Below are 24,608 nucleotides of genomic sequence, written 5' to 3'. Positions count from 1 at the left end.
AGCTGCTCGTATGAAATGTGCAAAAGCTCTAGGCAGAAAAGAGTGAGAGATCGGAATTGCGTCGAGTAGGTATTCTTTTATTTTCACCCTAATATAAAAGACTGTGCAATTATTTGTTCGTTGTTATATCACACTTTTACGCAAATACTCTAAAAAAAAGAATGCAAAATTATAGTATAAGTTGAAACTTCAAAAAAGTATCTCTTTCAGTCTACATAAACGTAAAAAATGTCTAATTATATATGTACAATGTCTCAGATCATCCGTATATCCCCTTTAAAATAAAAAGATTTTTTTATTTTTATCAAAAATCCTCCAAAAATTTTTTTTGTAACGCGAGTACGCGCAATCAAATGGTGAATATTTTTCTGACCAAAAATGGACCATCTAGACCGGACGTTGAATTTTTAACATGAACTTTTCATTGCAGATTTGGATTACACGTAAAAAAATAAGAAACAGTTGTCTCAAATATTTTTTTTGGAAATCCGCATTAAAATGATTTAAAAAATAAATTTGACAAAAAAACTAATTAAAAGGATAACAAAGATATTTTTTAAAAAATGTTTAAAAGTTTTTTTTTTGTGTATCTATAATCCGAATCTGCAATAAAAAGTACCACGTTTTCTTCATTATAAAAAGAGGTGCATGAATGGTTTGGGTGTGTACATATGTACATATTCTGTATGTACATATGTACATATATAATGTCTCAAACCACCCAAAAAGAATTTTATTTACACACATACGCACGCGTGCACGCACACACACATACATATGTTAATACTGTATAGAAATATCTATAAATATTAATATACATATAATACATATATGCAAATAAAATTCTTTTACTCATTTATTTGGGCTCAGACTGTGTACTACGTATAAATTACACTGACATATGCGTCAATATCGCAAATATTAACACGTGATATTTGCGCGCTGTATTAATATAGCAACTCGCATAGAGCTCGTAGGGAAAGTGTCAACTATTTACCATAAGTATTCATATTAGCTACATCAATTATGTAGTTTGAGTCTCCGTCTAGTTCGTTATGTGAATATTGCCGCGAGTAGAGCTGCAGTGAACGATGAGTCAAAAGGCAATCGAAAACGATAACATTGTCGAATAATTGTTATAACTCTCCCGATAATCGATGCTTTTAGCAAACTGACGGTAACAATATGCTGACAACTTGTAAACGTTTATCGCGTACAAACGTGCGTAAAATTTGCCGCGGCATATGAAACACGTATGTCGACGCATCCAATGAATCGTTCGCGGATCAATGCGCCTTCATGAAAATTTCAGAATGAAAAGTGCGCCGAGAACACTGAAACTTTCAGATCGACGAGCGCGGAATTTACGCGGCAGCTTTATACGTATGTACACACGTTCACGTGCATCGAAAATGTGGATCAAAAGATTAGAAGTGACTGTTATATCATTGCATAAGGCTCCATCACCGCGATATTAAATATTCCATGAAAACTGTGAGCAAAAAAATTTTTCTGACATATAAATAAACGATTCAATTTATTCCATTAAAATAGTGGAATAAGTTAAACCGAATTTTTTTAATTGTTTTTCGCGAATTTACCGTCCCTAAAATCAAAAGATTTATATAACGTAAAAATGAAACAAAAAGGAAAAGAAGTTGCCGACCGTTCTTTATTACATACAATTGGCCATAATTATGCAAGAAACGTCCAATCCATACAATAATTTTTTTAATTTGTCATCAGTGACTAGTCTGTTTTTCTACATTAACAAAAAAATTCAAGGATAATATGTGCCTAAAATTAATAAAAAACAGTTTTTATCTACATTTTTAAATCACATCAAATATTATTTGCATTTTTCTCGAAATAGACTTCATGTGGGTCGGACAGTTTTTGCATAACTATGGCCACAATAAGAAAAAAATTTAGTGCCTTCAGCAAAGGCTCTTTAGTTGAGGCATTTTTACTGCTACCAAATATTTTGTTTTATATAACAAAAAATTTAGTCGCTTCTACGAAATACATGTAAATAAAAAAAAATATTCGCTTATATTAACTAAATACAATAGCTTTGTTCGGTATATTTTAACCAAATTATTTGTTGTGCAACAAAACATTTTTTTTAGTGCAATTATATTAAATAAGTATCATAAATATATTTAAAAAAGAATTAGTTGCAACTATTTGAAGTTGTTTTGATACTCCTCAAGGACTTCTATAATACAACTTATTTATTTTTCATACAATGCACTCTAAAAAAAAAAAAAATAAATAAAAACAAAATCTTTCCATTGCAAGCACGATCGAACTTCTCAACGATATCAAAAGTATATCGAAAGAATTGACGTGGCTTTCCTTCGCGTAGCTATTGATTCGATTTTATTGATTATGTAACCAGGGTTGTTTGCCAATCGAAAAACCGAAAAAGTGCTGTTAATATTGCACAAATACTGTCAAGCACTCCTAAGACTTCTTTAAACTCATCGACAAGAAAAACGCGGACGGTAAATAATGAAATCTCGAAAGCTCCGGCGGATGTATAAATAGTAAAACGTGTTGTCATCGCCGTCAAATCCCCGCGCAAAATTCGCGGAACGAAAATACAAACGTTTCGGAGACTTCGCCGATGAAGATTTTTGGCGTCTTTTCAGTGACAGCAGAAATGACGAGTCGAGTACGGCTCATTCGTTCCGGAGATCAGTATACGACTGCTCGGTCGATTTCCCACGATCGCATATCGCATAGCGCTCGCTCTCTCTCCCTCTCTTGCCATTCGGAAATGCAAAATGCCGCCGTATGCAATTGCGGATGGTGCACACGGTTGCTTGAAGAACGTCATCGATTTCCCCATGTCGCGTATGTCACGACGTATATAAAAGCATTGTTGCCCGTACAGGGGGAGGGGGAGGAGAAGAAAGAAAGAGAAAGAATTCTTTTGCGGGCCGAACGACACGCCAGTGTACTACCCATTCTTCACTCCCGCACACCATCGTCGCCGAATAGCGAACGAACAGATAAACTGTACAGAGTACGTGGTGAGGCGACGAAGAAATGGCGAGGACGAGATAGCAAATCAAAAGGGAGCATTAAAAGTTGCCGATGCGTTAGTCGCGCACAGCAACGCGGTCGTTGCCAGAAAGGACTCCCCCGGGACTCCATATATAGGGGAAGCGGCGAGCCGAGGAGCGGCGACGAGGATGGGAAGCCATTTCGCTCATCTGCCGAGTCATAAAGCAGATACTACAGTTCTATCCTTGAAAATACATAAATCTTGCCCGGCGGCCTGATGTAATGCAGGAGAAATGAGTCCTCGCGCGTAAAATAAATGATCAGATCAACTGTCGTTTCCGGGGAAAGCATTGGCCTCGTGGAGAGGGAAGAAGAGATGTACGGATTTCTCCGAGGTTGAATAAAGATCTTGAGGACATAACCACGACGATAAAATTGATGTTCCGCGTTCGCTCGTCGCGGCACACATTTAAGCGAATTAAAATTTACAACCATGTAATCCTAAATGCGGATCGATTGAATGTCCGATAAACCGTATTAATAATAAAATTACGTGGATTAAATCGTGGTTTAAGCGTCTTTATCGTTCGATCGGGCAAAATACAATTAACCTTTGAAAATATTTATCACACATTCATATCAAAAATACAATATTTTTATATAAAATTTTTAAGGTATACAATAAAAGATTTGTTTTTAAGAAACAATCGTTTTGAATCATAATTAAAATTTTTGTTATTTCAATTAAATCGCGACTGATTGAAATAATAACTTAATAATTTGACAATTATTATGTTAAACATTACATGGTACACAATTGTTTTTGTCAGATAACATTTCATCCGTTGATTAACGTTATAATAAAATCGTCCTGATTAGATAACACACATTACGCAATAAATCATAATTATTCGTATCAATATCCAATTACAAACGAATATTGAGGACTTGACATGTTTCATACTATATTCCGACTAATAATATGCAACATCTCTTTAATACCACAAATTAATATATTGGAATAAAATTAGTCAGACACCATGTGCACAATCAATATGACGATTAATCAATATTATATTGAACAGTATTAATAATTAGTGGTTACTTTTTTTCTTAACTTTCAGTGATCTGATATCAATACACTTTTAGATTTATAATAAATTCTTTTCCACATTCTGTTCTCATCAATACTTATTGCATATATCGACATTCGTTTCAAGTACTGATTGTTAGATACTAATTCATTTTAATCTCTCTCTCTCTCTCTCTCTCTCTCTCTCTCTCTCTCTCTCTCTCTCTTTCTCTGACAAGGAAAAACTCGTTTTTCATAAGTTGGTCGAAAATTCGCGAATTTTCAGTGACGGACTTTTTATCAGCTCAGCATTTCGAAGCGCCTATCGCACTCGTAAATCTCCTCGGCTGTCTGAAAGCACTTTTCTGCAGCACGCGCAAGTAACATCCCGTTTATCAGCGCAAAGCGCAAGCATGACATTGCCGCAATCGCTGACATCCCGACGTCCAAATGTTGGAAAGATAGCGAGCTAAGGAGAAAAAGTGGAATCGCTATTTGGGACCTTCTTACGAATTACGAAGACAAATGCAATAAAACTACTGACTGCTCACTAAATCCTGCATTTACGGTCACCTTCCTGGTAAAGAACTCAACTAAAATCACTCCTAAAATACGATAGCTGTTAAGTTTTTTTTTTTTATCAAAATCAAGATAAATTTTATTTCCCGATAGGTTCGATTACTTTTTTCAAATAAAATAATTAACATCAGCTATTTTAAATTGACATTAAAAAAAGAATTAAATAATTTGCATAAAATTTAAATTTGTTATTAATATACATTTAAATACAAGGATTCATAAAACATATTGAAATACTTATCAAATTTGTATCATTAAAAATATTTCTCGCGATTTATTCATATTTGCGATAGGCAACGATAATGGGTATTATAAATTATTGTTTCTATCTTTCTCCTATTCTCTCTCTCTCTCTCATGATATTTAATCTAATTATCTTCGCGCTAATTATCTTCTTGTTTAAATTCGAATATACCCCACATCACACTTCCAACTTTCGGTTTAAGTGTAATTTAGAATAAATTTATTGTCACTCGAATCTCACTTAAGTTAAACAAGAAAATTTGCTTTAATCAGATTGAAACATCGTCTTTTCAACACGTTTGCAAATCCTTAATCACTTACTGTAGCATCTAACCGTGAGACACGATGCCGTTTGGTACCTTTTAGTATTTGTCACAACAGCATTTGAAAAGTAATGCGACAACACGTGAAACAGCTTTCGCTACCTGCCGACTCGAGTCTCGCTATGCAAACAATAACACGGTGCGCTCTGCGCGAAACAAAAATAAATATCAAGACTCTGTGCCAGTCAACCTCGCCGCTGAGAGGTATCTGACGTATTTTATAAAATAATTATATTTTAAGTATTCCGTTTTTCTTTTTTCAAATTAATTATCAAGAGAATTAATCATCATGAAACAACTTCTCGTTACTTGAACAACTAAACCCGGCGTTTCATACATTATTCCGTGTTACCAATCTCAAAATAATTGGTAAATTTAAATAGAAAGTTCATAGCGTGATTCCAGATACATATATTCAAATTCAAGCATCGCTAAAAAGATAACTGTCGCCCGTAAAAATATTGTAAAATGATTTATATGCTGTATAAATAATTTATATTCTCTATCATTTTAAATCCTACTTGAAATAAATAAATCGCGGAAAATATCGTCAACAATATAATTCGATAAGCAGCTTCGATACTTGCCAACTAAATTTATAAATTTTTAATCCAGAGTAATAATCTCGTTAGCATAATAACTGTGAGATACAATTTGGTGCTTACTAATCGTGAGAACGTTACAAGAAATAACGACGGCACACAAAGCGGGTTCCCACTTCAATTAATTTCGGTGTCAAACAGAGCTAATCGTCTTCTCTTAAACGGCGCTAATAAAGTCCACAAAACAAAGCGTAAAACATGCAATAATAGTCAACATATCAAAGTTTTCTTAAAATATAAGGAATGGAATATTTCGTACATGTTTATTTCGTACATGTTTATTTCGTACTATTTATTTTGTTGATTATAATGCTGGCTGGCGTACTGCTCTGGTATTTGTTTTGTGTACAGCGCGCGTACACGAGGCGTGCAGTGTTATTCACATAGCGAGTCTGAACTCTGGGAGTCACTCCGTGTGTTATAGTATTACCCCTCGAAACACAGTCGCAAGTAGTAAAAGTATTAAAAAATACAAAACGTCATCACTTCAAATTATTACTGTACATTATATTAGAATTATATTAGATTAAGTTAATTATAATTATATTATAATATATTATATTATATTGCATTACATTATATTATATCAGATTAAGAATATCGAAGCGATGAGCACTTATCAAAAATATTATGTTATATGCTATTCATTAATTTCGAATAGAGCAATAAGAAATGATGATTATAAATCATTGTTTCAATAATTTTATATTTTGCACTGAAAGAAAAGAATATATTTTTTAACATTTTTTTCCTTGAGAGAAAGATATGATTCACTCTCAAATACTAAGATTAGTTCGTAAGACCACGCAAAAAAAACAAAACAAAAATGTACTTTTTAAAGTTTTGTCATTTAGATTTTTGTTTACATAATTACATAAAAAATACTCCATACTAACAATGTCATTGTTTACTAAAAATGGAAAAAAAATTCCTTGAAGGCAAATAAAAAATATTGTTGTTAAAGTACTTTCATAAAAACTGATTTATAATGGTTTGATTAACAAAATATAGATCTATGAAACTTCTGTGTTTTTATTCCAGTTTTTTTTAATCGATGTCTCAGGGACCAATGTAAAAGTGTCACTATTTTTTACCTCAGTACTTAAGGGTCAAAATAAATATCAGCTAATATAAAATAATTTATTTTTAAATTTAGGAAATATTTTTTTTAATCAAGGGAAAAAAATAAAATAAATATATTTAAAATAAATAAATTTATTTGAACATGATAATATACTGTCTCACTAAAAAAGGTTTTTTTAGTGGGGCAGTATATTATAATTATCTAGTAATTAGTATGTGCGAGCTTAATAAACCTTTTCACGAGTCGTTATGTAATATTGTATTGAACGTGACGAACAAATGAGAAGCGGTATCAAGACGATAAAGTAATTACGATGGAGTAATTCATTTTCAACTTGATTTTGTATCACGTGGGACATTTAATAAGACAAGCATTCATCAAGCAAATATTTCATCGTACATTACGAAGTGCTTCATAATGTAATATTACAAAGTGTTTTACAATTGTTTTACAATACTTTAAGGTATTAGATTTCAGAGAATAATCGGTTCACTTCTTGCGATCAATTAAAAACACTTCTATCAAAATGTTACTTTTATATTAAATTTCAAAATGTATGAAACTTTATTCTAACTTGTTTTTTAACAGGGAATACATAACGATTTTATTACATGTTTTTTAATACAAGATTTATATAACAAACTATAAATACGAGCCTAAATAATAAGAGAAATTTTTGGAAAAAAGTACGTTGAAACACGTACAATAGCAGAGAATTAAAAAATTACATACCAATAAAAATGTTTATATATTAATGGAGTTATAATGCAAAAACAAAAATGATATGCGAAAGTGATTAACGCTTAACAAAATAAAACATGATCGATCTCAATTTATTTATCCATGTTTAATGGAACCACTATTAACATCAGTAGCAACGTAATTAATTTATCAATGAAAACAATTGACCATAGTTAATATGCAGCATAGTACGATAGAGATGTGTTAAAATCAACGAAAATTCACTCAGCAACATCAAATATAATACACAATGACAGTATTACAATAGTAGCGAATAGTTTGGGGTTTGAATATCTATCATGGATTATTAATGAAGCTGTGGATATCAAAGACGTCGATTGTTTAAAAGCGATGACGCAAGCAGAGGACGAACTGTTTTGCGCTTCATTCAACTGTGTTGCAACGCAACTTGACAGCGACAGCGCCTATCATCAAACGTTATACTCGCACCTTTCAACCGCAGAAACTAGTAACAAGCACGGTCATCGTCCTATTCTCACGAGTACTAAAGGTATAGAGATGTAACACAGAAATATTTACGTCACGTGTAATTAATAAAAAATTAATAATAGATTGTAACAAAAATTTTATCTCGATCATATAATCAAATAAAAAAAAAAGTAGTTTTGTGATAGTAGATATCATTTTGTAATTAGCATTGCATTGTTGTTGTCGTAAAATAAAATCAGCAAAAAGAGAAAAAGGTGATATTATGAACATACATTTACATTTTATTCAATAGTTTTGTTAATAATATTTTATATTGAAACTTAACGATTATATTCATCAAAATGTTGTTTAATAAATTCAAGGTTATAAAATATTTCAGGTACTATTTGGGATATAAAAATGTGACGACACTGCATAATGAGTCGAAGAAAAAAAATGATAATATGGGCCAGCATAAAAATAAATTTAAAAACTGGTTTTGTTTAAAAAAGATAAAATATTTTGTTACATATTTTTAATGCTTTTGCGTTCGAAAACATTAGAGATATTATTTTATATTTGTTTACATGAAATAACAAGGATAAAATAATATCTTTAATGTTTCTGAACACAATACTCTGAATGACAATCGATTCATTAAAGAAATATTTTGATATGAAAATCTCGATAATAGTCATATTACCAGTCCAGAGAAAAAATATTTGTTTAAATCCAAAAAATTTATGTATTGCTATACGGTTAAAGAAAAGTTTCTTTGATCTAAAGAAATTTCTTGGTTTTCTTTTATTAGAATTAAAGAAACAGTTTAGTTATGCAATGCAAATCGTTTTTTAAATGAAAAAAATATATTTTAAAAATGAGAACAAGTAAATTATTTCTTACATTTTTGTTAGTACTTTCTTTAAATTAACAAATTATTTGTTTAAGGTAAATAATTTATTTACTTTAAAAAAGGCTAATAATTCATTTCTTAAAACTAAATAAACTTTTATTTTCCTCAAAAATATTTTCATTTCAATTTAAAAAAAAACCAAGTAAAAAAAATTTCATCATTAATTTAAACATAACTCTTTTCTGAGCACGCGTTTTTATGCCCACATTAATAAAATGCTCTGCTATTAAATAACTTTGCAAAATATGTATAACTGAATAAAAAGTTAAGTAACAAAAAACACTCGAGTGTGATAATATACGGCTCAAATTAAAAAATAATGAGGAAAAAATATGTATAATGTTAAAAATGTACTTCAAAAAATATTCGAAATGCTCAAAAGTACAAAAACTTTGTAACAATTGTAAGGTGTTGTTTATTGACATATTAGCGTTACTACGTCACAACAGGCTACTAAATAAATGATTTCACAAGTAATTACTAACAATTCGTCACCTTATAACGAAGATAATACTAGTGCTCATAATACCTACACAGCTCATGACACTATTTTCTCCTCCTCTATCGTTTTGAAATCATCCTTAGAATGTTGTTCTTAGGACACATTCATCGAATCGACAATTTTCAAACTTTATGGTTGTTCAAAACAAATATTTTCTCTCTTGCAATATTCTCGCATTCAATCGTAACAATCGCGGATTTTATAAACAGTCGCACCGGACAATTGGGAATACCGCGGTCACACAATAACCTACGCTCTCGCTGATGCGTTAATATTCCAATAACATTGTTGTTTGCGCTCTTATCAAAAGCATGCAATTAATATATTCGCAGGTATGGATCGACGAGCACATTGTATTTCAACTCAACCGTGAATGCGATTACCGATGTTACGGGGAGAAGCGGCACGGAGTTGCGACACGGAGTTGCTAAATTTCGAAATATCGATTATTAATTATTAATGTCGTTAACGTCAAAGACGCTAATTGTCTCAAACAGCGCCGTCAAACTTAGAGCAGTCCTCGAACCGCAACTCTAACTCCGAACTTACTGTCCTTGATTACGCATGCTGGAAACTCTAACGAGGGGTTTCCAACTATAGCAGCCAAATACAAAAGTGTTTCTGATATATATCTCCCCAGACACAATTGTGGCATATGAATAATTATTATATTGATTTGTCGGAACCGTGTATTACCGTTTTCTTAACGCATTTGACGTACGTTTAAGATTTAAATGAAATTGGTTTTTTCAATAAAAATTGAAAAAAAAATCCTCATACGAAACTAACTGTGTGAAAACATTTTCATCATTTTCAAATTCGATATCCATTTAATTTGCTGAATCTAACATATATACCGTCGAGAGTTCAATACATTTATATACAATTCAATGCATTTATCTCAATTCACGCATCCCACATGGCGAAAGAATGATATATACACACAGCAGAGTTACGCAATGCGATGCGAAGCTCGTTGTCGAGGGAGGATTTTTCGAAATATAAATCCCCGGCAAATAAAATGTCGGCGCGATGATGCTCATAATTTCAGGGAGCCGTGTATCGATTGCTCCCGGTTCGATGGTTTCGCGAAAACGAACGCGATCCGACGCCAAACTCGGCTCGCAAGCGTAATCTCTAATGCGTAATATCGCCCGTTCACGCCGGGATAAGCAATGCCAATAAAACGAGACCAGGCGCATCAGCATCGGTATCGCAAACCGCCGCTACGCCGCGTTGCGTTAGAGTGGCTCGCGGTCAATGATTTTGTAATCGCGATCGACGAACGCTCGTGAAAAAAATTTCGCAATTTGATCAATTTCGCATCTGTCTGTAGCGGACGATAAAATGTTTGCCCTGCGCACCATGAGCCGAGTCGATAAAAATGTGCGCGCGCGACATAGAGCAGAGAGCGCACACGAAGTTTATGAGGTCCGTAATATTTTACAGCACATTGTCCTTACGTAATGCGATTTTTTCACGAACGATCAGAATAACGTTTCGATTTTACGATTTCATCCAAAATGACTTTCTTTCGAAAATGCGAGACTGGGAAACTCCGCGAGTATTTACCCGTATAGCATAGAATTGCAAAAATATCGTGTTACAAAATATTGCAACAATGTTTCAGCAATATTGCAGCAACGTTGATGCAATATTATACATGTTACTACAACATTGCGTATCAGTATTTCTGAAGCAAACATTTTACCATTGCTGCAATGTTGCAAACATTGTAGCAATATTGGGCACGCTGTACATTATTTTAACCCTTTCGTGCCTGACTCTTTTTGAAATGATTCAATTCATGTCTTATTAGAGGATTTCAGGGTCGTTAATATAAATCCATAATTAACATATCAATATTCAAAATGACAGATCTAATATATCACACAAATCCAACAAAATTTAATAATTTTGTCCACCATATTGAATCCATTATATTAAATTTTAAAAGTTTAATTACAGATCCGTAATCAACACAGGTAGCATAAAACATTGCAACAATATGGCAACATTGTTACAATATTGCTACAATGTTTCATGCTATTTGAGATTGACCCCAAAATCCTCGGAGTATAAGTTTCATTCAAATTTAAGAAAATTTTAAATTTTGGTCATCATTTTGAAATTAAATAGCATTTTTTTTTTATGAATAACCCTTACATTGACCTTCAAAATAAACCCAGAAAAAATTTGCTGTCTTGATTTTTGTGGAAGATGTACGTATTTCTCACTTTCACCTCATTTTACATATTTTTGACAAGGTAAGCAGATCAAAGAGGAAGGGAAAACTCCTAAAGATGTTAACTTTAGATGAACAATCCTACTTTTATCTTTAAAATGAGCTCAGAAAGAAGTTACTATTTTTATTTCTGTAGAAAATATGATCTTCTTAAGGTTTGGCACATATGTGTCATCAAGCACGAGAAGATTAACTATGTGTCCGACATTTATTTCTTAAAATATCAGATGTATGGCGAATATTCGCAAGGGATCGACTTTTAAAATCTGCGTGTCGCTTTCATCCCAATTGTGAGCTGGACGAAGTGTTGCAAGAGAGACAGTATTTTCTTATTTCGCTGTTACACATCGGGATCCGGCGAGGAAATAGCGTGACGTGCGCTACAAACGTGAGCGCAAGTATTGTTTACAGCCTATAAGTCACTCGTTAAAGCGCGAAACGGGAAAAATCTGTCGCGGGTAACGAGCGTTTATTTGCACGCGGCGTGAAAGTCGAGCGCGACTTGTCGTTTGTCGTAAAATCGATTTTCGCATTCGCGCGCGATGTAGCCGACGCGCTCTCAATTCCCATTTCCCACCCCCGTTCGCTCGCGCGATCGAGAGAGCTGGCTGGCTGAGAGAAAAGAGATTTCTTCGCATCATTTAGATTATCGACGACGCATTTACACGGATTTCCGTGGCGTTGCTGATGACGGGATCATCTTTTTTGCGAGACCGGAAAGCGCCTCGACGAGCGGCAAAAAGTCCCCGGTCGATCCCAACTGTAAAAAGATGCGTTATCAATCTCGCCGGATATGGGACGAGGGTAAAGCGAAGAACACCACACTCGGAGAGAGGGAGGAGACCGCAGGTGCGCCCGCGTTACGAAGAAGTCGCAAACTTTTATTGCGGCGTTTGTAAGGGATGGGGCAGAGTGACCCAGAAAGTGAGACGGTCTCGGATACTACCTGCGAATTCGTGTCGCGTCTTGAAAAATCTCGACGTACACGACACTAACGGGTACCTACAAAAAGCGCAGGAGTCGTCGCGAAATAGGAATATAGTTTATAGACTTGGGGAGCGAAACGCGAGAGAAAAACGTCGCTCCAAAAGGCAGGAAGGGAGAGAAATGGGAAGCATGATAAAGAAAATGGGGAGCGCGGTGTAGGTGTCTCTCCGCTCAGAAGAATATAAGGGAAGACGTAATAAGTGAGACCGAGAAGGCAGATAAGGACTGTAAAAATATGGTTGTTGCGTAAAGAGATCGTATTGTAGATGAACGAGTTAGTGAGCGCGAGTAATAAACAGCACGACGCGAAGAAACGCAGACGTATCTCATTAGCGTCTTAACAGAAATGATCACGTCATTACATCATCAGCGGCACCTGCTTACGCCACGTTAACAGTAAGAAACGTGAAGTAAGAAAAATATCGTACAAAGCAGGGCGAGATCTCAAGACAACCAACTACAAAGCGAAGACGGATGAAGAACGAGAAGCGCGTAACATTTTAAGATATATCTATAACGGTCGGATGCGTTCTCACAAAAGCCAATATCGTGACATAGAAAAAATAAATGGTATTTTCAAAGGTGCGGGAAAGGGGAGGAGGAGAAGGGCGTTAAGATGCGGACTCTTAAAGCGGCGTTTTTAATCACAATGAAACCTCGATGCACGGATGCTCCTCCGTAAAATCAAACGTGTCTTACTGAAATACGTAATGCCTACGTAATGACAGAGGAGGAAAAAAAGAAACACTACGTATATACCAGGACAAGTATAATTATATACTATCTCAAAGAGAGGAAGATCCAGAATAAACGCAAAGAATTCGAGACGACGAGGTCGCTCGGTCGGGAAAAAGAGCAAAGAAGTTTTCTGGAGAGAACCGAAAGAGCAAAGGAAGGAAACGAGGTCGTTCGCGGATATCTTCCGAAAGTTCTTGCATCATATATGGAGCGATGTCAGGCAAACGGTACTTCTCGAGCATTTTTGGAACTACAACATTATATCGAGTCATTGCAGTGAAATCAAAATTAATAAGAGAACATAAACCGGCATGTGAACACGCAATTAATCAAGAGTCTCAACCCTGCGGAGGTAGATCCACATATTTTTACTTGGCACACTGGATCTTTTTCGTCCAGTCCAATTTTTTTTACTGTTCTAAACTTTTCAAAAATTTAAAAAAACTCAAGGTTACTTTTCAATGTCTATTCTATATTAATAAATAATTGTTTAACTCAATTTGTTAAAAGCATTATTTAATAAAAATTAAAATTTATTCGAAAAAATTTGAGAATAAAATTTCGTCTGGATAAAAAAAAAGACCTAATGTGCCTATGAAAAGTTAAAGGTTACAGCTGAATCTTAGTGCTGATATTTCTCGTATGACTTCATATACATCTTCAAGTTCACCAAACTGCGCACCAATAACTGGTTCGATCTCAAAACAGTTCCAAGTTGAACGAGAATAGTAATATCACAATATTGAATCGAGAACCAATTTAATAATAACAATGCTAACAAACATCTCATATGGCAATTTCCCCTTAAAACACAGAGTCTTCTTCGCCCAACATTTTTATTGTTTTAGACTTTCAAAAAATCTAAAAAAAAACTGATTACTGTTATCAATATCTGTTTTATATTACTAACAACCATTTAACTCAAATGTTAAAACCATTGTTTAATAAAAATAAAAATTTGTTTGGAGAAATTTGAGAGTGAAATTCCATCTTGGTAAAAAAGACCTAGTGTGCCTACTGAGGATTAATGGTTACAAGCTAGACATTAATACTGACACATTTCTAGTGTGATTTTATATACATTTTCACTGCTGCCAAACTGCGCGCCGATAACTGGTTCGAAACACAGTTCTAGGTTGAACTAAATTGAAAATATCACAATACTGAATCGAAAATCAATTTAACAATAACAATGTTAACAAGCATCTAATATAGCAAGTCTACCTTCAAAATTCAAAATCGATATTTATAATTGTGACCAAATGATACTAATCGATCGAGACTGGTTAGTAAATGTTAAATATCTCCGAATAAGGAATAGGCTTTTGAACAATAAATCGATACATTATTTATTTGTTATTCTATAACTCGCCTAATATTAGATATTGCTCAATTCTAGAACTCTCTCGTTTTTAGCGTTTACTCTATTTGATTGTATTTTTACAGCATTGCACAGAAATACATCGTTAGTGCAGTTTCTTAATTAAATAAAATAAAAAATAAATAAATCTGAAACTTTCCGGACTTCAATTCCGGCTCGAGCAAAAGTCTGAAATAGTGAGGACGAACCACCAATTTCTCGCGGACCGCGAAGAAGCCGGAATTAGACATTCATCGCACGGTTCACTGCGCGTTAATGACCACGAGAAAAAAGCAGCAACATATGGCGGGGCGGACAGGGTGGCGCAAAGAATCGTTTGCGGAGAGTACAAAGATGAACCTAGACAGAAAGAGAAATAAAGGAAAGAAAAGCAGAGAGGGAGAAGGCAAAAAAGTAAAGGAAAAAAGGGACAGAGAAATAATTATAGCATTATTCGCAGGGGCGCATTGCGGTGGTGTCGGTACAACGAGAGACGGACAGAGAGAAGCGCGTAGCAGAAAAGAACATCGGCAGCGACCGCTAAACAGAGCAACGAGAGTGTGAAAGGAGGAACGAGCGACGCAAACGTAGAAAGGAAACCCTCCTTAATAAAAGACAAGGGAATATCAGCGACCTCACGCCTGCTCGTGACAACGACGTCCGCATCCCATTCGCTTCAGCGTCCTTTGAGCGAGAAGCCATCGTCGCGCTCCCTCCAGCTCCCTCTCGTTCGCGCCCCGTTCGCGTTCCCTCGCCAGCGCGTGATCCACCGAGGAGGACACAGCCCCTGACAATCCAGTACGATCCGACACAGTACTGACAATCCAGTACGATCCGACACAGTAGGGAAGGGGGAGATTATATTCCGCTGCGTCGTTCCTGCCTTTTCACGTTGCGCCTGCCTAACGCTCTCGACTAAACAGGTCGTTTCGTCGTCACGCGCGGTGTTTTTCCGTCGGTGTTTTTTTAACAATTTTAATCGTTTTCGAAACGCTGATATGATGGTGACAATTGCCGAAACGCCAGCCGGATTTAATTGCAAAATTTGACAAAACTTGTGTAGTTTTATGTTACTCAATTGACTTGGCAGTTCGATTAAATGCAATTGGATTCGTCGAAAACTTTTGTATAATTGTATTTTTTTTCGTATTGTTTGTACAACAGAAAAAAAAGACGCAATTTCATAGGATAACTCTGGAACATATGCCGATCAAAAACTTAATTTATTAAGTATTATGTTTAAGGAAAGTAAATTATACCAATAAAAATTTCATACTCTTTACTACTATACAAAAAAATACGAAATATTTATTTTTTTACATTTGGAAAAAGGATTTTAATACACCCCTGCATTTTTGCCGTGTATGCAAAGTGGTGGGATTTATGACCATTTAAGAGTGGGACAATCAAATTGGACGAAGAATGCAAGAGCCGAATACTCGTATTTTCGTGTGCTCCATTCTTTATTATCTCTCTACACTTACGTATGAAATGATCAATAAACTTGTTACACTTTCTACAGAGAGAGAGTAACGATTTTACATAAGTAGTAATATCCCTGGGTCACACATAACATTGACAAATTGATTCAACTCACAATAGTTTCATCAATATTAATAAAATAGTGTAAGAGTAAAAAAAACTAAAATTACAAATACTAATGCAACATAAAAATATATAACAGTGGTTACAAGTAAGTTGTCTCCGTTCTTTCTATTTTTTTTTTCGACTTTTGCGGCATAAAATACCATAGAGGTTATCCTGTTGTATTTTTCTGACAAATGTCTAGAACTGTAGCTGTAAAATGAGACTGAATCCCTTCGCATACAATACAAAACTATATTTTCATCAGTATATATAACGAAGCAGAGAAAGCACATTTTCTTCGATAATGTCGTATGAAAGAACCAAAATAAGTTTTACGGCAACTTTTATCGTACGAAAACCATAAACGTTTTCGCACGACTCATAAAGTCGAGCATAAATGTCCTTACATTCAAGTTATAGATACGGGTCCATGTTTCTTCTTACCCGACCTATCTCGTGCAACTTCCATGCACGATTCGCGAAATATGCTCGCGCGTATCTATTTTAGGAATAGACTGCTTGTGCAGGAGAAACAGTTTGCGGCTATACACGCGTGTGTTGGTACATGAGCGAACGTGGCATTAAGGGCGTACAAGGGAAACCGATATATGTGGACGAAAGAGAGAGAGAGAGAGAGAGAGAGAGAGAGAGATGAACGGGGAAACCGAGAAAGGGATATCGATGCATGCGCGTGACCCCGATTCGAATCACCCCCGAAACGCGAATCTCTCTGAGTTTGCAGGCACTCGGAAAATAATTAGACCCATCGAGTTCCGGTACGCGGTCTAATGAGAGGCTTCCTCGGCCGAATGCGACGGAATCTCCGCGATCTCCTTGCGCGGAATGCTAATCGCCCGCAATTACGCGATTGTATTTCGAGAGGAAAGAACGCGAAGAGAAAAAGATACGAGAGGAAATTTATATTACACTCGCGTAATCTCCCATAACTTCGGGCGCGTCGCTTTAAACCGAGAGGACAGATTTTAAAGCCAAATTTTTTTTTTTTCCTAAAACTTGCCGTGTGTGGAAATGTCAATCTCTCAGAAATTTATATAAACTTTTTTTTTTATTTTTCTACGTGTGTAACGAGAATTTCAACATAAAAAACAACGTAGATACTTAGTTATCATGCTGAATGCCAAGTCGCATTTATATATTAAATTTTTTATTTAATATTATATTTTCATACTGTTATACACTTTTTTCTCATTTCTAATCTATCGTTATTTTTTAATTTATAAGAGTTATATACCAAGTAATATAACTCTTATAAATTAGAAAATAATATAATAATTGATTAGAAATAAAAAAAAGTGTATAACAGTATTGAGGAATACAATAAATTCAAAACTCAATATAAAAATGAAGAACTATTACATTAAAAAAATAAATTTATAATTCTGTCACAAAGTATCGGCGAAAGATCTGTTCGTCTCCCAGTAACCATATCGGTTGCTGTATCACGATGCTGAATTCGTAAATACAAGAAGATAATTACTGACTGACCGCACATTCGAAGTAAAAAGTAATAGGATTGGACTTGCTATGATTGGATTTTAAATAATGGCACTGAAGCATAAAACGTACGAAGTTTCCATTTTAGAATATGTAATTGTAAACATACTCAGTGATTCACGTGAGAAAAACAGTATTGGCTCAGATTGGCAATTTTGATAATTTTGAATTTCATGAAGCCTGAAATGTATTCTTTAAAAAAAAAGTAAAGCATTATAGTTTTCATATTTATAAATTCTACTTTTTAATATATATTCTACTATTATTTTAATTCTTTTACCAAATTTAACGTTAGGTAATAAATATTACTATAAACTTGTGAAAACGAGAGAAATTTCGTTCATGCATTGAGATTTTTATCGTGTATTACAAAATTTACATCGGGTAAAAGCAGTTATAAAATGTTTTAAATTAATTCGCGTTATAAGTCTTTACTGCGCGCACCTGCATTATTGAATTGCATAACTGAAATCTTTTACATCGACGCTGCAGTCAAGTTATGCATTTATCGCTCATTACATGATCATCTTCTCCTTAACATGATAATATTGATAGAGTTTCACAAAGGCAGAAAATGCAATAACGGGTGAAAAGCCAAGTTAACGCGTGCCTTCATTTATAAAGGACATAAAGCCAACACTATATCATCAAAATTTCCCATATCAAAATTGCAATTAAGTTATGCAATCTTTCACAAATTACAAATTTGCTCTCACTATCGCGTAATCAAACAAAAATTTGCAAAGAACTCTCGTACGCAAATATGCGAATTCTCTTCTTTCTCTCTCTCTCTCTATCTTTCTTAAATTTGATTAATATTTGCATTAGTTACATCCGTGTATTCTTTACGCCAGTTAAGTTGTTTTACATCACAAACAATTAAATTGTGTAATGTATAACCAATTAGGTTGAAATTTACGAATGTACATTGTAGGAAAATCTGTGTTAAATTTAATATATGTCGCATGTCTAAACGATTCATTCAAATATTTTTTGTTAATTTAACACAAGATGAATGTGTTGGAAAGCAACATAAATATTCCGTAAAAAAAATTAGCGCAAAAGATATCACACTTCGATACAATTTAAAAACGTATTTGTAAAAAAATTAACATTTATCACATGTTGACATATATATTTTATTTTAGAAGAAAAATTTTTAAATTACACATATTACAATTTTATATATTATTTGTTCGTTAACTCAAATTATGTTATTTAAATATTAAAAAATGTTAAATTCCAATTTAACGCAAAATATTTAAATAATACAAGCACATTACATGTATATTTAATTAATACTCGGATATGTTAAAGTTTTAACAAATAATTTTAAAAAGAACCGATTTTAATATAAATGCAAACTATTTTTCACTGTGTAAAACAAATACACTGCAAACACCAACATAAATTATATGCATTGTATTTTTCATGTTTCAAAAATTTTTGATGACTTTTTAGGAAAAAAATTAATTTAATTTGTTTTGATATTTTGGAAATTTCATTTTCTGCTACAGATTTCATGTTACATGAAATACATATTCCCAATATGTATACCTATATTTTATACGAACTTTTTCGAAAAATGTTTCCTTTCTTTATCACTAAAAATTATTTTTAAAAATGATCATTTCCAACATATAGTCAGTGTTATGAATCAATGTGTACTACGACATTTATTCACGATAATAATTCTCAAATACGTAAAAGCAGACTTACGTGTCGCGCAGGATTTCTCGGCGAACAGCGCTATCGACAGTAATCCAGCCACGAGGAGGAGCGTGGTCAGGAAGAACGATCTCGAGCCGCAGCCCATCACGGCATCACTACCGATCACCACCCGATTCGCACAGTAGTCCTCGTCGGATATCACCGACGGCGTGTCTCGAACTCTCGGCGACGCGAGAGACTCGTCTCTTCCCAGCTCAACTGAGCTCGAGGATCTCACTGTCACCCTCGCGGCGAAAACGTCCAGCTGTCATCCGCGCGAAAGAGTCCACTCGAGGACCGGGACCACCACCGCCGCCGACGCCACCACCACAACCACCACCACCACTGTCGCGTACGTGCCGCGTAGCGCGCGATTCAGCATCGACGATGCACCGCCGCGCGAGGAAGCTGCAGCTCCGTCGCGAGAACAAAGCCAGACGCCGATCCCGCGTCCGCGTCGCGCATCTCTTCGAGCACCAACCTCGTCGCGAATCGACACTTCACAGGCTATACCGCGGGAGATCGACGATCGACACTACGAAGGAGCACCCAGGAATCTGCAATTTGCGAGAGGAAATCCACGTCAGGAAATCGGTGCGATCTGTCGCTACCGATCTCCTACGTGGAGATGAAAAGGCAACGCGACAACGGTATGTTTCTCTTTCTCTCTCTCTCTCTCTCTCTCTCTCTCTCTCTAAGGTAAACCGGGTTGATTCACTACCGTCGAATGCACAGCCCGATTATCGGATTTTAGAGAAACCTGGTCGAATCCCCGCGGGACGTAGCGTCGCCGTAAGGGACTCGTTAAACTCGGGCACTAAAACGCCCGAGTAAGCGACGCGGCTCAAATCGCCAGATGAATTCCGTTTGACGAAGAAAGAAAGAGCTCGTCGTTTCTCCTAACGGGCTGCCACCGAGCCAGATTTAGTCCCCGCTAATTTACGCATCCGCTGTCTTACATTACTCAGGCAACAACACTGTTTACGCAGTGAATACGCAGTGAATTATGAGTTAATGTGTTTTGAAAGATAATCACAACACCGACGAGTTATTGACAATTAAATTATGTGATGTATGATAATCAATTAGTTGACCGTCAAATTTACGAAATTTATACAGTTGGAAAATTTGTGTTAAATTTAACGCACGCTCAAAATAGTCTATTCAAATATGTCTTGTTAATTTAACACAAGATCAATGTACTAAGAGTAAAGAGTTAGCACAAAAAGTGCAACACTTCGATGATGGAACTATCAATATTGGATTCGAGTTATTCAAATTTGAAGATAGATTGTACAATAAAACATTTATCATATACATATTTTATGATTCTAAAATAAATCGAAACGTTCGTATTCTAGTGTGTCTTATGTTCGACAAAGTTTGCAATCCTTTCAAATTGCAACTGTGCATAAAAAATCACACTCGACTCTCATTAGCCTTCTTTAGATATTATTATATACATTTTATCTTGAAAAAACATTTTTAAGCTACACAATTTTATGCCATGCCATATTTTTCAACATCTTAACAATTAAAAAAAAAATAAGATAACAATATCGTCGACTACATTCGTCGTGTTGCAAACTTTGCCCATCACGTTCGCGATAACATCGGAAATGTTTATTATAGACTATTTGCTTTATTGCGCGCCATTTACGCCAATTGTAATGCACGCGTGCGTGTAACGAGTGTCTAAATCCGCGGCGAATGCACGCATATGTAATAACCTCGTGATCGCCATTGTATTTCGCGGCACGTCGCAACGGTCGATCGATCCGTGCAGTCTTTAATAGGATTTCGCAGGAATACCCGTCTGAAATCACACCGATCGAGATGATCGCGCGATGATCACCCGCTGATTTACGGCGACGCGTATTTCCGTTTTCACCCGCGACGCGTAATTTCGCAGAAAATTTAGTATATTCCGGGGGCAAGGTCGGGCAAAGTATTTCAATTACAAAATATTGGCAATCTTTCGATTTGAAATACAAGATACAACACGTATTTTGTATTTCAAATCGAAATTGCCAGTATTTCGTATTTTGTATTTGAAATACTTTTTGTCCTGCTCTGCCCGCTCACATGGCACGGCGTTGCAAAATATCGCTGCAATGTTTTCACAACATTGCACTACGACGGTAAAATGTCCGCTTCAGAAAAATTGATACGTAATGTTGTTAACACAATGCTATATATGTTGCTGCACGATCGCTGCAACATTGCTGGAACATCGCAGCAGTATTTTGCAATGTTTTCGCAATGCTGTGCTGTATGGGAGGGAGCAGTTGGAGGGGAAGAAACGCGGATGCAGCGCGAATCATTTATCGTTCGGTTTTCGAATCGAGTGATGATTTACGCGCCTAATTGAGATATCTCGGATAATTTCGTACTGCCGGGATCGCGAGCGAGCGAGCGAGCGAGCGAGCGCGCGTTATTCGGGGACGTGGGGCATAAATCATATCTTCGCGTTTCGCGCAAACGGACGGCCTTTTAAATTGATCGTTCCCCCGGCAGGTTGGTCGTACTTGTGGATTGATACACCGACACGCTACCGCGTGCGCCCCGAATATTAAAAAAGTCAGCCGTAAATTATCGTCCTTGATATTCGCGGCGATGTACGCTCGAAATGATATCGGGACGTCCGAGTAGTAAATGCAAGAGCGTAATGAAACGGCAAGTCGAAAGAGAGATCGAGATATCATCGCTCGAGATAACTGCGAGTAATCGATGTCTCGATCGCGTTACCGCAGTCCTGTCAAAGGCTCGAATCTCTTTTTCTTCCCCTTTTTTTTCCTCGTGGTGAGATTTTCATAACCGCGTTTTCGAAACCTACATTCCGAAACAACAGATGACGAAACAGATGACGTTTATACAGTCGCTCCGAAAGTTGGCGCGGCATATTTCCATTTGCGTCGTCCGTAAAATTAACGTCTCCAAACTTTCGTCGTCACCTTTGCATGGCGTCCGCGCGCGCGAGCGCGCTCGCGCGTTCGCGTCCCGAAGTGCAAATGTTGATATTTCGTATTACGGGACGAGGGTGACTACCAACTACCCCCGGCGGGTAGAATCTCGCCGTCAGAACACGGAGGCGGATGTCCGAAACTTACGGAAGTGGGTCACGACGACGCGTATTAGGCAGCAGTCCCCGGTATCTCGGTATCGGTTTATTCCCACCTGTAATCACCGGCCCGCAAACCGGGTACACAGAGTCCCTCGTGCATATGCATGGCGCGGCCGCTTTGTTCCGACGACGACCCTTGAACCGCGCGCGCGCGCGCGCGCGCTCCGTCTACTCGCGTGTTGTTCGTGCGCTGCTGCTACGATTGTTCCCGTAACTGTCCAGACTGGTAGACGCGAGGCCCCACGTCGCATTCGTTCTCCTCTCTCTCTCTCTCTCTCTCTCTCCCTTTTCCTGCACGGCCGGGGGTCGAAGTGATAAAAACGTTCGGATAAAGAGGGACCGAAACGATGAGCATCTCGACAATGTGTATCATTGACGTTTTAAGGACGTGCCGGGACACGGCGTAGCTATCACTTTGCGCCCGTAAATCCCATTCACGTCAAATCGCAAACTCGCGTTTACTCTTTCTGCAACGGCGGGGAAAGGGAGGAGAGAAAGAGCGACGAGGGGGTCGGAGAATGGAACGTAAATCCGCGTAGCGCGGCGTCGGACGCGTCGAGGGCCGCGCGCGCGGTCGAAAACGGTGCGTTTCGAAAGCGCGCGCTGAAAACGCCCCCGTGATGGAGGTAGATTGAAAAAAGAAAAAAAAAATAGAAATAGAAGAGCGGAACGCGAAATTCGCACGCGCGTCACGCGAAAATCGAAGTGTGCTGCTGCCTCTCCGCGCGAGGCAGCGAACGCGAGGATAATCGAGGCCGGCGCCCTGCTCCTCTCCTACGCGGCAGAGAGGCACGTGACGGGCCTCCGCGATCGGCACGCGAATTCCGGCAGTAGCAGTCGTCTGGAGCACGTGACGTGAGTCGATCTCGCGTGAGAGGACGAGCACGACGAGTCTCGTGTTTCCATCGAGAGCATCGCGCCCATTCCGTTCCCTCTCGAACGAAAAGCTCACGCAGCACGGAAACCTTCGAGGATTCGGGCGATTAGGACATCGGCGCTTGTGGCGCGAGGTCGAGCGACAACGAGCTCTCTCTTTTTTCTCTGCTCTTTCTCCGTCTCTTTCTTTATGCATGTATCATTTCTATTGCTGTGATTATCTTTCGTCTCTTTCCTCGCGAATTTTTCTTTCATATTTATATTCTTCCTTTCTGTCATTTCTGTCATTTTTGCACTACCGTGTGTATGTGCTCTTAAACTTAACCTATTTTTGTGTTTTACTCTTAGAGGGCTTGCTCGGGAATAACAACAAACGTTTTCAATCAGTCAGTCAGTCAGTCTCCGTTGTCAGTCGCGATGCATCGCGCAGTAACGGAAAAATTCAAAAGGCTACCCCCGACGCTCCCCGACAATCATTACGTTTCGGCCCAACCCCTCGAGGTCCTTCGCTCTACGATACACACGCGGGTAACTGCTGCCCAAGGCCGTTCGCAGCATCCTCTCTCACCGAGAACACAGCGTGCGCGACGTTTCCTTCGATGATCGGCCGGATCCTGCTTCCTGGCTGTCGACACTGCTCTCACGGCACAGCGGCAAGGACGAGCATCATCATTCGACGCACTGGTGCTCGGCAACGGGCGAGTATCCGGAGAACGCGAATTCGTGCAGATTCCACAACACCTTCGGCGTCCCGTTCTAGCCGCGTCGCAACGGACGACGTGGAGTACGACGAGGGCCACCGACGACAACGTCACGTACGACGGGATACGTGCGTAATAAGAGAACGAACGCGACGGTATACGCGCGCGACGTTACGAGGCGCGGAACGACCAGCGAGCGAGCGAGCGAACTTCGAGTGCGCTCTCCCGCCTCTCTGACTCCGCTCTCGGGACTGAGAGTGGAGAG

General features: G+C 37.2%; 1 protein-coding gene across 4 annotated transcripts in view; it reads right to left on the bottom strand.

Annotated features, from left to right (window-relative positions):
* LOC105202414 (hemicentin-2) overlaps positions 1-24,608 on the bottom strand; it is a 417,498-nt gene extending 392,890 nt beyond the window's left edge. For 2 of the 4 annotated variants that reach the window (XM_026134082.2, XM_011170920.3), the window contains exon 1: positions 19,652-19,822. In XM_026134082.2, the coding sequence (XP_025989867.1) occupies positions 19,652-19,748 (97 nt within the window). In that variant the 5' untranslated portion in view covers positions 19,749-19,822. Of the gene's footprint in view, positions 1-19,651; positions 20,200-24,210 lie in introns of those variants that run through there. The other 2 variants (XM_011170919.3, XM_039452269.1) reach the window with 2 other exon arrangements.

Source organism: Solenopsis invicta, chromosome 7 (assembly GCF_016802725.1).
Source record: "Solenopsis invicta isolate M01_SB chromosome 7, UNIL_Sinv_3.0, whole genome shotgun sequence".
NCBI lineage: Eukaryota > Metazoa > Arthropoda > Insecta > Hymenoptera > Formicidae > Solenopsis > Solenopsis invicta.
The sequence above is the reverse complement of the archived record's forward strand: the minus strand, read 5'-3'. Positions and strand labels throughout refer to the sequence as shown.